At 38.6% G+C, this 17,104-nt stretch overlaps 3 protein-coding genes across 3 annotated transcripts in view; all 3 read left to right on the top strand.

The window, feature by feature from the left end:
• The first annotated feature begins 1,773 nt into the window (after positions 1-1,773).
• On the top strand, positions 1,774-3,676 carry LOC119425441 (tektin-B1-like). The gene is made up of 8 exons (XM_037692969.1): positions 1,774-1,794; positions 1,869-1,994; positions 2,077-2,282; positions 2,540-2,786; positions 2,904-3,011; positions 3,104-3,241; positions 3,313-3,392; positions 3,478-3,676. Exons 1-8 carry the CDS (start codon positions 1,774-1,776, stop codon positions 3,674-3,676), a joined length of 1,125 nt encoding a protein of 374 aa, XP_037548897.1.
• A 1,643-nt stretch (positions 3,677-5,319) lies between these two features.
• Positions 5,320-9,437, top strand: stmnd1 (stathmin domain containing 1). The gene is made up of 5 exons (XM_037693249.1): positions 5,320-5,379; positions 6,099-6,255; positions 6,375-6,520; positions 8,786-8,917; positions 8,993-9,437. Exons 1-5 carry the CDS (start codon positions 5,320-5,322, stop codon positions 9,425-9,427), a joined length of 930 nt encoding a protein of 309 aa, XP_037549177.1. The 3' UTR covers positions 9,428-9,437.
• Positions 9,438-11,812: 2,375 nt separating this feature from the next.
• Positions 11,813-17,104, top strand: part of rbm24a (RNA binding motif protein 24a) — a 10,313-nt gene continuing 5,021 nt past the window's right edge. Inside the window, exons 1-3 of the mRNA XM_037693709.1 lie at positions 11,813-12,191; positions 13,288-13,411; positions 14,941-14,995. Coding sequence (XP_037549637.1) covers positions 12,024-12,191; positions 13,288-13,411; positions 14,941-14,995 — 347 coding nt within the window. The 5' untranslated portion in view covers positions 11,813-12,023. The remainder of the gene's footprint in view (positions 12,192-13,287; positions 13,412-14,940; positions 14,996-17,104) is intronic.

Here is a 17,104-nt window from a genome sequence, read left to right as displayed (position 1 = left end):
CCATTTAAAAAGAGCTTAAATGCAAATTGGAGAACCTTTTAGGTAAAGGTATATTGGCTTTTCTGATCCACTTTTGTTTGGACCAAAACCAGTATTGTACAAAGTATTAATATATATTTTTCTATTGCGTGTTTAAATGGACGAGGGTGACTTTGGATGAAAGGGACGTCAGTTTATTTTAAAGCCATGATTATTTACTGGAGGAGTGATAAAATTAAAACCATGGGTAATTACCATCAATAAAACAAAAAATTGTGATGTTGGGAGTTTTTATTTATTTACCATATTTTATTTTTTAGCGTCATCATTTTTACCCTGTATGACTTGGCATTAATTGAAAATGTTGTTATACAACTTCGTAGAAAGATAGAATTTTAAAACTATTCTCATTGTTTTGGTTCTAGTCTCGAAATGAGCCAGTCAGCTTCTCAAACACAATTTAAACAATAATAATGCAAACAACCTGAGAGCTAAACCCAGTAAACCAGAGGAAAGTTGGGCTTGACCAAGCCTTGTCAGAGCACTTTAGCTGAATTGATTTTACAAATACGAAGCTAGTAAGTTCTACTTACTTTTTTGCACTGAGCGTCTGTGGCTAGCGTTAGCAACGCACAGCTAGCTAGCCAATACAGAAAATCGAATAAGAATGGCAGTACGGTTGATTTCAAAGCTTTATTATTCAGTTTGGTCGCTATTAAAATTTATTTGAAAAAAAAAAGAAAAAGTTTCTTTATAAAACTCGACAAAAATTGGTAAAAAAAGAAAAATTCTGCGCGATTTTCTCAAGAGCAGGCCAACTTTGCTCTTGTTGCGCCTGCGCAGATACGAGGTGGCTAACAGCTAGCTAGCTAAGCTAAAAACAAAACAACGTTTGCTTTCAAAATAAAAGCGACGCAAAAAACGTAGAAGCTAGTTTCAAAATAAATTTCGCGCTATTGGAATTTCCGTATTGAATTAACTTGTTTGTTTATATTTGAATTTTGATTTTTATTGAACCATCACGGGCCGGACGTGGTGGCAAGGCGTGCGTAAAAAAAGCCAGTGTCCTTTATTTCATTGTAAGTATTTTATATTTAACTTTTTATCTATTTTATTTAAGTATTTGACTCGACTTCTAACTTTAAAGATCACGAACAGATTATGAAAACGTGTTGTTTATAGATATGCCATGCTGTTTAACTATATATATATATTTTAAAGTAAAGCATTATTCATAATTCATAGTTAGGCTGGGGTTTTGTGACAAAATGGGTTATATAAATACAAAAAAGGTGTATTCACGTTTGTAAATAAATAACATTGTATCCATAGAGAATGCTTGAGAGTGTTATGTTCTTTTGTGTTTCCTAATTTCAGATGCTAATGCCACATCTTCAGGTTTTGCTCTGAATCTGACCTCAAGCACCGCTTTTCTAAACAAACCTTGATACTTGCAGGAATTTCTAAAAAATTAACTGGAACCGACAATAACAAAATGTATGTATATATGCTTGGCCTCAATATACAAGTGTGTTTTCAGAGTTTATTTTTAAATTTCCTCAGTATTTAGATTGAACACCTTCAACAAATCCATTCAAAATTATTTTTTATTAATTTACTCTGTCCTAACCGTTTTGTCCCTTTGTCAGGCAAAATTATGTAAAACAAGAAAACCGGCTGAGGTCAGGAGGAAAGCTATGCCTTCCTGCCCTGTCCAACAGTACAAGTCTGTTGCACAGCAGGCCACTGCTTCAGAGTCAAATCCTGAAGTTTCAGGAGGAATTTGTCTACACCATGGGCAATGATATCTCACAAGTAAGTGTTCAGACAGTGCTTTTTATTATAATTAAATAAATGCTTGAACATTAAGAAATGCTAGCTGTTCGCAGATCCCTTCTGCCATCCGCAACACTATGAGTCATCTCACCTCTCGGCACATGGAGGTCGGTCAGTGGCAGGCCCACATATCACAGAGGATCAGCCAAGTGGACCTAGAAATCGCTGCAGTGGAGCAGGTACACCGAAATGATCCTTAATAGAGTGTGAATAAATCTGAAAACTGTTGCTGAAAATGTCTTCAACGTGTTTCTCTCTCAGGTGAAAGACGTGGTCGAAGGCTGTCTCCAGGATAAGCATCTCTACAGTCAGCTCTTGAGCGACTGCGTGGAAATGGGCAGCACGCTGAGCTCAGCCTGTCTGAGACAGGACCAGGCCATCACTGAGCTGAAGAAAGAGGAGCAGCTGACTAAAGAGAGCACAGATCTGCTGCAGAATCAGATCAGTGTCCTGCTTGGGAATCTCAGGTCTGATTGTTACTTGGAAAAGTCACATTCATTAAAAAACTCTCACTCGACTGTGGGAATTAATGAGATGTTGATAGATACTTTATTTGTGGGTGTACACAGGTCTTATGTCTTATGTAATGTTTTCATTTTTACTTTATTTTACTTTATTACTATTCGCACCTTATGTCGAAGCAAATTCCTAGTTTGTGAACCTCGTTCATTGACATGGCAATAATAAACTGATTCTGATGCATCCCTCCTTCCTCTCGTCTCAGCTCTTTGAAGGAGATCCGCGCTCAGCTGCAGGACGATTTGCAGGACAAGGGCAATGCCATGAAGCTCCTCAACAGATGCATCACCTGTGAGGTCAGCACCTCCTGCTCCCAGCTGCCTGCTGCTCATTACAAACTCAACCATGCGAGCCATGACAAATCTCACAGTAAAAACCTGAAGCTGAAGGCTGATAATCTCCTTTTGGACTCTATGTCCTTCAGAGGCATCCTGCAGTTCTCTCTGGCCAAGGTAAGGCAGCATCTTTTAATATTTGTTTTTTCTGTCTTGGATATTCAGATTTTTTGTTTTTTTTCCAAGTGTCTGATTTGTGCACGCTTGACTCTTCTATTCTTATGACCACTACAGATCAAAAATTCCCAAGAGCACCAGCGGCGGAGCACCGAGTACTCACTCAGGAGGAAAATCCATCAGCTGAACAAAGTCAAGGAAATGCTGACGTGGGAGAAGCACTGGGTCAGTGGGCTGGGGATCAACCTTTCACACCGTCCAGCTTTCACTGAAGCTTGATTATTTTATTGGTTTTCCTGGTCTTCTTCAATTTTAAGATCATCAAGGAGATTGCTGATCTGACAAAACATGTGCAGAAACTGGAAAGTCAGATTAGAAACTGTGAGTGCAAGCTGCATCAGACCACGCACCGCTTGGACATCCTCAGCCTGAGACGTGATCTCTGCCTGGGCCAGGTAAGAACCACACCTATTCATAAATCACATCTGTAGGCATGCTTTGAATTCTGTTGTCGTTCCTATTTCAGCCTCACATCAGCCTCACACAGCAGAAACAAGACCTAGCAAACCTTTTAGCAGGTTTGCGCTCGATGCTGAGCTGCTCTCAGTAAGTCTGTCCACTCAGATAATATCTGCTCATAATCAGCTGTAGGTGTTTCTCTCTGAATGACCCCCTGGTCATCATCACTCAGGCAGGAAGTGGAGCGCACACACAGACGCCTGGCGAGTCTGGAGGACAAACTGGTCAAGAAGGCTCAGCACCTGGAGGTGACACAGAGCTGCCAGAACCTTCATCAGAGTTCCCTGCCTGCTTTCAACAGAGCTGTGGTTCTGGCTAACAAGCCCATGTTCCCTCCGGTGAAGGGAGGCACTCAGACCTACCTGCAGTAAACTGTTGGTCTGATCCCACCTGGGGTCCTATCCATGTGGTGCATTTAATAAAATACCTGCAAGAAATTAATGTCTGAGAGAATTTGATGGTTTCAGTGAAGTGACTTTGACCAGAAACTTTATAATTATGAGAATATGAAACAAAAAGTTTTTCTTAAACATTTCGAGTAAGGAAATTAATATTTCCTCTGCAGACACATTCCCAGCTTTTTAAAGGTATTTAAAGATGGCTGTTTAGCTTTCAGTTTTCTTCTTTGGCTGCTTCCTTCTTCAGGGGTCGCCACAGCGAACAACTCGCACAAAAACTTGGCAACTGTTTTTACGCCGGATGCCCTTCCTGACACAACCACAGACCACTGAGCTACCACAGCCCTCTGTGTGGAGCAGAGAGCTGCTATCTAGGACACCCGGGGGAGAAGATGGTGGGGGTCTCAAGGGCTCAAAATGGGGCAAATGAGGGTGGAGGCAGGTGTGGGTGCTTCACCTACCGCCCACATTTTGATTTTGTCTGTCCAGGAAGTTGAACCAGCGACCTTCCGATCACAGGCCTTCTCTAACCTCTGTTCCACCACTCCCCTTAAGAAATACTAATAAAAAAGTAAAATGCTAAACTTAAGAAATGCTAATATGCTATTTATAAGAAATGGTAATGTTAATATGCCAAACAAAAAAATCCCAATATAAAACTAATAGGCTAGACTTAAGAAATGCTAAAATAAAACTAATATGCTAAAATTAAGGAATGGTAGGGTAAAATGCTAAACTAAGAAATGCTTAAATAAAGCGTATGCTAAACTTAAGAAATGCTAATATAAAGTTAATATTCTTAACTTGAGAAATGCTAACAAAAAGTAAAATGCTAAACTAAGAAATGCTTAAATAAAGCGTATGCTAAACTTAAGAAATGCTAATATAAAGTTAATATTCTTAACTTGAGAAATGCTAACAAAAAGGAAAATGCTAAACTTGAGAAATGCTGCTAAAGCTAATAAGGTAAACGAAATGTTAATGTGCTAAATTGAAGAAATTGTAATTTATATGCTAATTAAAAATAGGCTAATATAATGTTATTATGCTACACTTGAGAAATGCTAAAATAAAACTAATATGCTCAAATTTAAGAAATGGTAATAAAAAGGTAAAATGCTAAACTAAAAAAATGCTTAAATAAAGCTGCTAAACTTAAGAAACGCTAATATAAAGATAATAAGCTAAATTAAAAAATGCTAATATAAAGTTATGCTACAATTAAGAAATGCTAATACTGTATAAAGCTAATAAACTTGAAAAATATTTATATGCTAAACTGAAGAAAGGGCATTTATAGCTGAACGGAAGTGGCATTTTAATAGTTTTTTCTGTTATTAATTGTTATTAGTCTCTAGTTATATGTATGTATGTATAAAAGCAGTGTTGTGTCAGAGGTCTGACCCAGTGTTTTGTTCTGTTTGGTCGCGGGGGTCAAACAGGTCAGATTTGTTGTAGCAACGGGCCCTAGCAACGCAGCCGGTGGAGACCAGCCAGCTGGATCCGAGTGGAGGAATTTAACACGACACAAGTCATCATATAAACGGGGATAAAAAGCCACCGGACGAGGTGTAAATACACCTGGAATTTATTTTTGTTTTACCTTTGAGGTGAAGATGGGATGCGGAAGTTCCTCAACTGCGGTCCACCCGCTGACGAAGGGGAACGGAGACCAGGTTGATTTAATTCGTTTTTTTGTTGTTGACACTTTTAATTTTATCAAAACTTTAAAGATGAAATAGGCGTCATTTTCAGGCGTTATCGTCGAGTGAAAAGAGGTTCTTATTGTTTCGTGCCCGCTAATCACGGCTAAGTAATGTTTGACTGGTGTTGTGCAAAAATATGTACACCGTAAATTTTGTGACACAAAAGAGACCTTACTGCTCCCTCAAAACAAGGAGGAAACATTTTCTCCTGCTGTGCTTTAGATTAAGTTTAAATTGTAAATTTTTGTATACATTATTATTTGTTTATTTGTTTGTTTTTGGTAAGCCTGCTTTAGCTAAGAGACTTTTAATTTCATTAAAATTTAAAGTTTTATTCAGTTTAACAGTTTTATCTTTCTAAGTTTTATGTATGATAAGTGAAATACAAATAAGAAATAAAACAGGAGCTTCCTCTTAAATGGTGTTCATGTATCAAATAACAGAAAACAACAAGTCAAGTTTGAATAAATGTTTGCCATTATAATCTGTGAAAACAGATTATATTTCTTATAGCGGTTGCCTTTTACATAACTTTAAAGCATCTTGTAAAAGTTAAGCTTATTGTTTTGTTTTTATGTTTTGTGGTTTAACTGTTATAACTGTGTCATTTCTTAAATATGATTAGTTTCGTGTTTAAAGCAACATTCATAAATATTAATAATGTCTCCTGCTGTGTTTTTGTGCTCCAGGATGAGACAGGTAGTAAACTCGGTTGCCGTGGCGACTCTGCTGTGTCAAAGGGCACCACAGACAGCGGTGTGGTGATGGAGAACGGAAACGTCCCGATGTTACCTGTGGCGGTGCCCGACAAACTCCCTCCTCTAACATCTGAGAGCGTCATTGACAGCGAGGCGGAGCGGGTTACCCAAGACGGTGAGTTTAAACTCCTGAATCCATGAGATTTTTGTCACATCACACACACAGAGAAATAATGACTTTTTAAACTTTTATTTTATTTTGTTCAGCTGCTGCTCCAGGTTTGCTGCAGGAGGATGATCTAGTACAGGGGCGGCTGAAGTCCAGCGAGATCCTGGAGGAGCTGCTGAGTCAGGGCATCATCCCGGTGGGACAGAGCAGAGAGAGAGGCAGCGGGGCCGCCTACAGCATCATGGTGAGGGCCTCATTATTCATACTAATTACACTATTATCTACTAAAAGGTGGAATTTCATTTTGTCTGATTGCAGTCATCATCAATCATTAGATTAAGATGAAAAGTCTTTTAATTATCTTTAATTGTGTTCATTTGTTTTAGTTCATGCAGTTAAACATAGACTGCGTTCAACCTGTTTTACCTTCACCGTCAACTTTTCTGTCAGTGTTTTGTATACCTTCGCTGCTTCCTTTACTTTAATCTTTCTTCCCATTTTGTGACTAAAACACCAAAGCTGTTCCTATTTAATTCGAAGTTGATTTGAGAGTCACAAACAAAATGTGTAAGGTACAAATAGGATCCGCTGCACCTATAAGACAAAGTTTTTCCTTGTATTTAACCCGAATGTTTCCATTTTGAGAATTATTTTAGGATTTAGGAAATGGACACAAACATTTATGTTCAGACATTTTAAACCACCCCCAGTTTTTTATGCAGTTTGAACCTATAAAAAGTGTGTGAAATAAAGCAAGTGTTGGACAGAAACAGACACATGAAGCCTTGATAAACTTCAGTAAGTCACATCTTTAAGAAACAGGGAACAAGCCTCAAGTTTTTTGCTAAGTGACACACGATTGCTTCATCCTTCAGATTAAGGAGACATTTTTATGGTTGAATAACTTAATTAACTCGTTATCAAGTAATAGACAAAAACATTTTTCTTCCCAAATAGTCAGATCCCCAATTGAGAAAGAGTGAAAATGATCCAAATCTAAAGAGAAACATTGAAAGGTCTTTTAAACGCCTGGAGAACTATGAATTAAGATCATTTTTTTAGACATTACAAGAAAGCCTGGCTTCTTGTATCATGAACTGTGGTTCTGGAGTTGAACCAGAGTGCAGACAGACACGGAGGACTCAAGGATCAAAGAAAGAAGAATTTAATTTATTAACAAGAAAAACGACTGATGTGGCAGCAAAACTTACAAGAAATAACCAGCAGCGTGTGAACAAGGACACATGTGGGAGGACAATCCACGGAGCGGGAAGAAACAAATCGAGACAGAACTTATGAAGGACACTAACGAGGCTCAATGGTGAACACCTGGAGTGATTGGGATGGAGGACAGGTGAGATCGGAGCTGGCAGCACGAGGGAAGAAACGCTGAAGGAGGACAGAGAAAACACAAACAGAACACAGATCCTCTCATCTTGGGGTGGTTTTAAATTTTTGCACAGTCCTGTGTGAGGCGCTACGTGTAGAACATCCCAGATCACACGACAGAACCACACGATCCTTTACTGTATGATTCGAGGAGGTTCTGTATGATTCTTTGGGGTCAATAACTGAAGCCCAACAAAACATTTAGCCTCAGACCTTTAGTTTCAGATTCCACTGGTTTAGACCTGGGGTCTGCAACCTGCGGCTCTGGAGCCACTCTTTGGTCCCTCTGCAGCAGCTCCAAGCTTTGATTAAAATTAACACAAAACTGAAGTTTACTGGTTGTACAAACAACAAGAGATGTCTAGTTTTAGCAGTTTTCTGCTCATTTATTTCGCCAACATGTGAATAATACTAACACAAGGAGTAAAACCTGTTGGCTACATCATGCTAGTAGTTTGTTAGCCACTTCTGTTAGCTCACTTCCAGTCTTATGGTGTGATCTTTTTCTCAAATCCACCAACTTTTTGAGGGGGATACCTTTAAGGCAAGTTGCTGAGAAGAAATATGGTGATTCAACTTGATAACAATATAAATTAAAGAATTTAAAAAAAAGTAAATGGAAGTATTTATTTTCAATTTAAAATTCAATTATGTATCCAACAAACTGGCTTAATTTTTTACTTTATGCTTTATTACGTCATAATATGATACTTTATGAATTGTTTCCACAATTGCAAAGATAACTCACATAAACTTGCACAGTTGTGTTTGAATTTTTATAAAATTAGTAAAAAATTATATATTTTTTTCTTCTTTACATAAATCCAGTCTTTTCTTTTGCCCTAAATATAAAAATATCAATAAATATTAATAATAATTTAATATTTTAGTTTCATAATATCACACCTACTGGCTGTAAAAGCCCCCTCCAAGTGGCCCGTGGGCCACCAGTTGATAATCACAGTTTTAGCAGGTTTTGCAGCTCCATGGACATTTTATTTAATGAGTGAAGGAGCAGAAATGGCTCTTTTGATCATAAAGTTTGCAGACCCCTGAAATAAATGATGTGGGTAAAAAACATGTTTTTCTGCTGAGCTTATATAATTTTTGTTTATAATAGTTGGATGATAACGGAGGTAACATGCGAAGACCTCCTGCCAGACTGGAGTCTCTTAAGGCCCAAAAGGCTGAAAGTCTTCACAGCAGAGAGGAGTTTGATGAGAAGATGAGGCTGGTTGAGGAGAGACGTAAGGTAAACTGTGATCATTTCCTCCACCACCTTTTTTTTCTCCACTCACAATCCCACACTGTTCCTTCCCTCTTTCAGTTAAAGGAAGATGAGCGTACGAGACGTTTAAGGACCAGGTCTGCTCGCGTCCGTGGGCTCGCTCCCATCTCCAGCCTCGAGGAGGATATAGACGCCTCCCTCACCCCCGTGGAGTCACTACAATCACCTCCCAGTCTTGGCGTGACCCCGGCTTCTCCACTTCAGATTCCCCGCGAGGACGCAGAGGGAGGAGAGAGGGTCAGAGAGGCCGGAGGTGACGGCAGGGAGGAGACGAGGAGGGGACGGTTAAATGAGGGAGGAGATAATGAGCAAGGTAGAGAGGATGGTGGCGTGGAGGAGAAAGAGGAGGTGACCCATGTGGAGGAACTGAAGGCAGGTGAATTCCTCCCAAACTCAAAAGAGCTGGAGAGTGATTCTAGCTTTCAGCACCCACAGGAGGAGGAAACATTAGTTTCCTCCATAAATGAGCCATGAATTAGCACTTCACGAGGGAGTCAAGGAAGAGGAGGAAGCCAAAATATTTCTTTTTGCACGAGCCAGAATTTTTACACATCGTCCCGAGAAAAACCTGCAGTGGAAATTAGACTGTTAGCAGGAGAGACTCTGGCCCGGGATTATCAAACTACTCAGCAGAAAACACAAAAATATATATTTTTACCCTGAAATCTGAACGTTTTAGTGTTTGCCAACAAACCAAACTAAGTCTGCTTTAACTGCTTTATTCTCTAAAACAATCTAATGTTGTGTCTAACTCTGCGTGGGAGAGCAGCAGTTGTATCGGACACAAGATGGCATTATTTCAGTGAGTTGCAGCTGCTTTGCTGCTCTGTGTGCAACAATGGAAGATAAGCTATGAAGTGTTGGGAGACAGAAACTGTGATAAACAATGTGCATAAAAAAAACTGTTCCATGTTTGTGTAAACCTACTGTTTAGTTGTGTTTGTTTTTATCTCCAAATGACAAATTTAAAGGAAAACGGCTAAAATCAGGAGGATATCGGATGTTAGACTTTAGTGTTCAGCTTTTGTAAATTTTCTGCATAAGGAAGATTTGCAGGCGTGCTTCAGCTGTGGATTCTTTGAAGCTTTTATCTTTTACCTATGCAGCTCTGCATCCTCTCCAAGCGAAAAAGCTGCCACACAAACTTATAAATAATGGGTCTTTGCCACTTTTCTCTATATAAAGTTATTTTTTAAATTAATATTGTGGCAAATGAAGAATAAATTAGGTTTTCAAAAGGGTCTCCATGTTGTTTCAAAAATAGCCGATTAAGATTAGCCTGCATGCCGAGCATGAACAGATACACGAGGAACAAAACTTTATCAAGCCCCCATTATTAAGCTGGAGAAGCTTGATTCAAGTTTCCTCTTTTTTCAAAATTGTCTCCGGACATTAAAGGTTTTTTTTTTTTTTTTTTTAGGAGCAGCTGACTTTGAGCTCCTGTCATGTTCCTGCTTGATGACTACCTTGTATTTAAACTTTTACGTAAATAAAATGAAAACATCATTCAGCCTGCAGGCTTCTCTTGGAAGAGGTTTTGAAGACCTTCACCTGAATAAAGGATCTGAAATAGAGTGATCTCATGTATCTGTTGATACAACCTGATCTAAATGTGCCAGCCTGCTGGAGGCCAAGATCAGCATCTGTCATAAATAATGAACTTCAGGGTTCGGTCTCACATTACTGAGGCTGAGTCCTGGATGTTCAGGAGGAAACTGGGAGATCCAGGTGTCTGATGGTCGGCGTACGATGACTCACTTGTTGATTCTTCCAGCGGTAACTCAACTTCTCATTAACTAAATGTAAATAAATAAATAGCACAAACAGAATACAACTCAGAAGTTTGAGAGAAATAAACTGGACATTTTTAACTGAATATACAATAGGGCTGAATGATCGCTGTACTTAACTTGAGAAGCTGAAACTGAGCTGTTAAAGCTAAAAGAAGCAGAACACAAGCTAAAAGTAAAAAGTTTGGTATGGGCTAAATGTATTATGCTAAAAGTTAAAAGTACCAGAATGGTATCTAAAAGCTGATAGCTAATTATTAACATAAAGCAACAAAAAGTAGCTCAAATGATCAAAAGCTAACTAAAATCGTCAAAAAGCTATATAAAAGTATCAAAAGCTTTGCAAAAAGTAGCAAAAGTTTAGAAAAACATTTCTAAAGGTTTGAGCTAAAGTATTCAAAAAGTTAGCCAGAAGTATTCTAAGGCTATACAAAAGTAGCTAAAAGTATCAAGAGGCTAGTTAAAAATAGCAAATGGCTAACAAAGTTAAAAAAAATGGCTGGTTGATAGTATCACAAGACTAAAGGCTGGAAACTGAGTTGCAAAAGGCCAACTATAAGCAAAAATGCCAACAGAACTGCAGCTAAAAGCTACAAATGAGAAAATAAAAAATAATAGTTTCAGAAAGAGTTTATTGTATTTGCAAATGAAATTGTGAAAAGTACAAAAGTTAGAAAAAGCTAAAGTCTCAGCAGTTCTCTTCTGAACGAGCAGTTTATTAAATGAAACGATGACACATTTCTTATGAAGTATAGTTGAACAGTGTTGATGAAAAACCAAAAACAGGAAGAAAAAAAAACTATTCAAGAAGGACTGAGAGATGCTGTCTGCGCGCGCTGCAACATAAAATCAATTAAAACCTAACCTTTATTTAATCCCTTAAGAAAAGAGGACAAAGAAAACAACTTTTTATCTTAAATGTAAATCACCGGATGATGAATCCAGCAGGCAGTGTAGCTTCCCAGCTGTTTGTGCTCCTGTGGGCGGAGAACCGCTGGGTGGAGTTACAGGCACCCTTTTTTTTTTTTTTTTTTAGAAATGGATCCAGAACCTGCTGAGTTGAACAGCAGAGTTACCCGAAGAGGAGCTGGGAGCACCTGATGGTTGAAACTTTGGGACAGTCCGCTCCTTGTTTCTGGCTTCTTAACTGTCGGGAGATCAATCTACCTCCAATATTAAGAATAATAAAACTCGTTTTTTGACCCAAAGAAGCGCCGATAAGGAGACTTTTGCACTTTATCTCTATTTTACAGTTCATTTCATTGTGTTTTGCACTAACAATGCACACCACGCAGAAGGACACGACCTACACGAAGATCTTTGTGGGGGGTCTTCCCTACCACACCACGGACTCCAGTCTCAGGAAATATTTCGAGGTTTTTGGGGAGATTGAAGAAGCGGTGGTTATTACCGACAGGCAGACCGGCAAGTCCAGAGGTTATGGATTTGTAAGTATCTTTCCCAACCCAGACTGACTCATCTGACTCGGGTCAGGGGTTGTTTATGTTTTGATAAGCTGTTTATTTTTGTCACTGCGCGGCTCCTGTCGCAATCTACAGCCTTGTTGCGCACTTTTACGCGCCCGGGCACGCTTTACTCTGCGCCCTCTCCAACAGCTGTATGAGGAAACCTCATGACGTGATAATAAAGAGCACGTTAGATGATAATTAAAAAGCCATGACTTCATCAGCTGCTGCTTCTCACAGTAGAACCTGCTCTAACTTGTCACTGAAACCATTTGGAGCTGAAATAAAAAATAAAAACCCGACGCGCAAAAGTCTGGAGGCGTCATAAAAGTAACATTATGACCATAAATATTATAAATATGTTTTCTGTGACGGTTACAGATTTATGAGGCATAGGGCTAATTTAAACCAACATTTCAGCCTACAGTTACCATTTTTTATCCTCACATCACCATTTATACAGTTTGTGTTGGCTCATGCTTTCTTTAAAGAATACATTTGTTCTGAGAAAAAGAAATCAACAAAAAAGCTTAAACTCTGGACTATTTCTCGTAAATCAGAATACAAATGTACATATTTGTTCTTAGACAAGTTAGGGTGTCAAACTCAGTTACAAAAGGGGGCCCAATTTAAAAACTTGGTTTAACCAAGGACCAATTTTAATCAAGACATTAACTCAAGTCAAAAACCAGACATCTTTGCTCAACAGGAGTTTGATCGCTCACGTTCTTTGTTGCTCTTTCCACATCAAAATCTAAATTTTCTGAAAATTTCTAGTACACTCGTGCCAATTAATAAAATGATGTCAGGAATTTGGGTTTGTTTGTTTTGGAACTTGAGTATTAAATCTTGTTTTTCCAGATGTGTTTTTAGTTTCTGAGATCATCATGTTGTAATGATCCAGTTTCATCATGTGACAGTGATAATTGTCTTTCCTGCCAGATATTTCTGTTTTCTCGCAGTTTTATGGTACACGTAGATCATTTTTATTTGTTTTTTTGCTGCAGCAGAATTTCAATCTCAATTGCTGTTAGACATCTGTGTCCTCCTTGTGTCCTCTGTTTGCTGCTGTCCTCAGGTCACGATGGCGGACCGCTCTGCTGCAGACCGGGCCTGCAAAGACCCCAACCCAATCATCGATGGCAGGAAGGCTAACGTCAACCTGGCCTACCTGGGCGCCAAGCCTCGCATGATGCAGCCAGGTAATCTCAGGGCCTCTTTGTTTCCCAGATTTATCCAGTTTTGTTCCAGAAGTCATCACAAATACTCAGATTGAGTAAAAAATGGAAAATTCCACAAAAAAGGCTCCATTGCAGCCAGTTTTTCAAACATTGAGCTAGAACTTGGTGTGGTGGCTGAGCATCTCATATGTAAAGCTTTTACACAAGACTTATTTTTAAACTTTGCCATAAACTATTGAACTCAACTCTGATTTTTAGCAAAATATACATCTGGATGGATTTGACGGTTGGAAAGTAATCACTGAATGAACATCTACCTCTTTAACTTTTGGAGTCAACATGATTCAAAATGGCCTCCACAAGCAATGGGCTTTGGGAAACACACACACAAAATACCTATAATTCAACTAGTTTTACAGACACTGAGCTTGGTAGTGGCTGAGTATGATCCCCAACACATACTTGGAGCACACTGCACAATATTTTTGCTTATAACTTTGGCACAAACTATTTGAAGCCAATTTGCATCTGTCATTTAGAAACAAAATCTCTTAATGGATTTTAAAGAAACTTTTGGAAAATTACCATTTGCTGCGTGTCTAAAACTCGTTAACATTTAGAGTCTAAATGATTTAAGGCGATAGCCACAGCTAATCTAGCCAACCCCAAAATGGCTATAAGTCAGTTTTCCACATATTGCACTAAAATTTGTGTAGCAGTAGTTGAAAGTAATTCATAACATATTTTCTGAGTGCTTTCATGTCTTACAATCATGCTGAATGACAAAGTTTGACCGAAACGGCTGTAACTCATAGCAGTGGTGTAGTCTATGCATAACGCAGGTATACAGCATATACCCACTAGAAAAGCTTAAGAATTTCAGTATACCCACTTAAAAATGCCTAACGATACATGACATATCATTAGGCACATGTCATTGATACGTTAAACAGCAGTTAAATGTTTCTGTAACAATCTATCTGTATGATGCAGTGCTTGTTTATTACATTCACTTATCTAACTAGTAACTGCCCTAATGTGTAATTATGTGATTTCTCCTGGATATGTATTTTGTGTATTTGGTTTAGTATTTTGGATTTGTTGTATGTTTTATGCTGCTGTCTTGGCCAGGTCACTCTTGGAAAAGAGGTTTTTAATCTCAAGGAGTTATTTTTCCTGGTTAAATGAAGGATACATACATACATACATTATCAAGTTAATTATTGTATAATTAATACTTCTGTACTTACTACTTAATACTTGAACATGTTCTGCTTTGATACTGTTTAATAAATTCTATAACGTTTTTAATACAAAGCCAACTGTTGTACAAAATTTGTTGTACATTTATTGAAATATAAGCATCAGAGAAATTTGGAAATGTTCAGTACCCTTAAAAATCTAAATAAATTGACGGTTACATTGTACTAACTGGGGTACTTTGGTTTCTAAGCACAGTATACCCTCTACAAAAATGTAAACTATATACCACTGGCGTGAAGCGGGTGATAAGCATTTCTTTAATGAATTTTCTGATGTTTGCTCTGCAGGTTTTGCCTTTGGTGTTCCCCAGATTCACCCAGCGTTCATCCAGCGGCCATATGGGTAAGGACGGATCTGATACTTTATATTTCAAGCATTTTAAAGTGAAGGAAGCTGCCGTTTATACAAGGAGTGCGACTGGTGTTTCCTTCCTGACAAACAGCTATGGCTGATCATCAGCAGTGGGTTGTCCCGATGTAAAAAGAAACACGTATGGATGTTTGTGCTGAGTGGACTAAAGGTGGAAACCTGCCGCCTGACTCCGTGTTCTCTCTCTGGTTCGACAGGCTCGCTCGCTCTTAAACTAGCCGTGCTGCTCTGCGGAGTAAAATCTCAGCTCAGACTCAAACGCACACAAACAGGCTCGCTCACTGGTGATTACAGATGCATGCACGTGGGTTTCATTTTCAACTTTTCCCTTTGATTTGAATAGAGCTTAGCTTGGTGTGCAGTTCTGAAGTGGTGTTAGTTGAACTGTGTGTTTTAGTGGAAAAGGTAAAACAGTAGAAAGGTTGGTTGAACTTCTTTGACGCGTGCAAACTTTGCTGAAAAGGTGCAAAGTTTTGATTTGTTTGTTTTACCGTTGCTTTTTGTGATTTTGTTTAACAGTATTTGCTGTTTTATGTGTTTTTATTTTTGGGCTGATGGTGAATTTTCTTGGTGTGGACTTTCTTTGACACTACCAACTTTTTTCCCAAATCCTTCGTACTTTTACTTCTTGGATAACAAAACCCATCACTGCTTGTGTGTACTCGTCTCGAATTTATCACATTAACACGACAGAAACTTTTGATTTTTTTCTTCAAGATCAGAATCTCAGAGCACCATCAAAAAAGTGGTTGAATGACTGAATGACAAGCTTGGCACTGAATGTGCGTCCAGTTTTATGGGGTCTGTCCGTCCACATGCATGCAAGTCTCCAATGTGACACAAACAAATGTCTGGATGTCTCTGTCTCTCTCTTATTCTCTCATAGTGAACTTTCGTCACATGGGCTCGTGGTGTTAGGGAAAACAAGCGCTCCCATTGTGCCACACAAAGCCCCAAATGCTGATGCTGCAGTCGCATGAAGCTTTGAGTTCTGTGTGTGTGCGCATGTGTGTGTGTGTTAGGGGATCCTTCGAGCCTGTCATTCCCTGTCATGCAGCAGCAGCTGAGGTATTTAAACAGGGACTTGTGGGCGTTTAAGTGCAAATGTGTTGATTATTTACACCCAGTTTACATCCAAGTTACACATGATGCAGTATGTGATCCAGATTCAACTGTCAACAGAGCAAAAATACTTTAAATGTACAAAAAATACTGACAGATAAAAGCACTGATTGCGAAACAAGCTTGGATCAGTCAAGGATTGAGAAAATTAAATTTTATGACCCAGAAACCAGACTATAAAGCAATGCTTCTTTGTTTTCTGCAAAGCTGGTAATGTTTGGGTTTGTTTATGATGGATCTATCCAATGTGAGCTCCAAAAAACAAATTGTGAACATACCTCAAATGTGTTTTTTTTTATATTTGATAAGCATCTTAGACATATTTTAAAAAAATACTTTAATTAGTAGACAAAAGCTTCAAGCTGAACAGGAAATAACATCACACAAGAATGCCAAATAGTAAATAATCCTAAATGATAACTAGTAAATAATCCTAAATGATAAAACAGAAAATACCTCAAATAATCCCACAAAAAACATGTATCCTGACATTCTGAGATGAAAGTGAGCTGTAAAATATGAACATTTACAATGAATAGTTCAGTTACTCAAACCAAAGATTTTTAGTATCTGAAACTTAACATCTTTACTGGTTTTAGTCCCAACTAAGTAGTTTAAATTCAAGAGACGGGGGGTGGCGTGTGGACAAAGAATCACAGTAATGAGTCTCAAGTGAACTCTTGTTTCCAAGTCTCTGGATTATTGTCTTCTCCTTTTTTAAATAGTAGATCCTCTATCCTCTTCCTGTTCTAAAACAGGTCGAGACATAATCCCAAAAAGAGGTGAAAATGGGTGGATTGATGGATGGATGGATGGATGGATGGATGGATGGATGGATGGATGGATGGATGGCTGGATGGATGGCTGGATAGATAGATGGATGGGTGGATGGATGGATAGATGGATGGCTGGATAGATAGATAGATGGATGGGTGGATGGATGGATAGATGGATGGGTGG

This window comes from Nematolebias whitei, chromosome 19, assembly GCF_014905685.2.
Source record: "Nematolebias whitei isolate Nwh7 chromosome 19, NemWhi1, whole genome shotgun sequence".
NCBI classification, from domain to species: Eukaryota; Metazoa; Chordata; class Actinopteri; order Cyprinodontiformes; family Rivulidae; genus Nematolebias; species Nematolebias whitei.
The sequence above is the reverse complement of the archived record's forward strand: the minus strand, read 5'-3'. Positions and strand labels throughout refer to the sequence as shown.

Excerpts from the sequence above, each read along its gene's own strand:
- LOC119425441 (XM_037692969.1), top strand. The coding sequence starts at position 1,774 with ATGGGCAATGATATCTCACAA. Across the intron at positions 1,795-1,868 it reads TGGGCAATGATATCTCACAA|ATCCCTTCTGCCATCCGCAA; the intron begins GTAAGTGTTCAG and ends AGCTGTTCGCAG. Across the intron at positions 3,242-3,312 it reads GTGATCTCTGCCTGGGCCAG|CCTCACATCAGCCTCACACA; the intron begins GTAAGAACCACA and ends TTCCTATTTCAG.
- stmnd1 (XM_037693249.1), top strand. The coding sequence starts at position 5,320 with ATGGGATGCGGAAGTTCCTCAACTGCGGTCCACCCGCTGACGAAGGGG. Across the intron at positions 6,256-6,374 it reads ATCTGAGAGCGTCATTGACA|CTGCTGCTCCAGGTTTGCTG; the intron begins GCGAGGCGGAGC and ends TATTTTGTTCAG. Across the intron at positions 8,918-8,992 it reads TGGTTGAGGAGAGACGTAAG|TTAAAGGAAGATGAGCGTAC; the intron begins GTAAACTGTGAT and ends TCCCTCTTTCAG.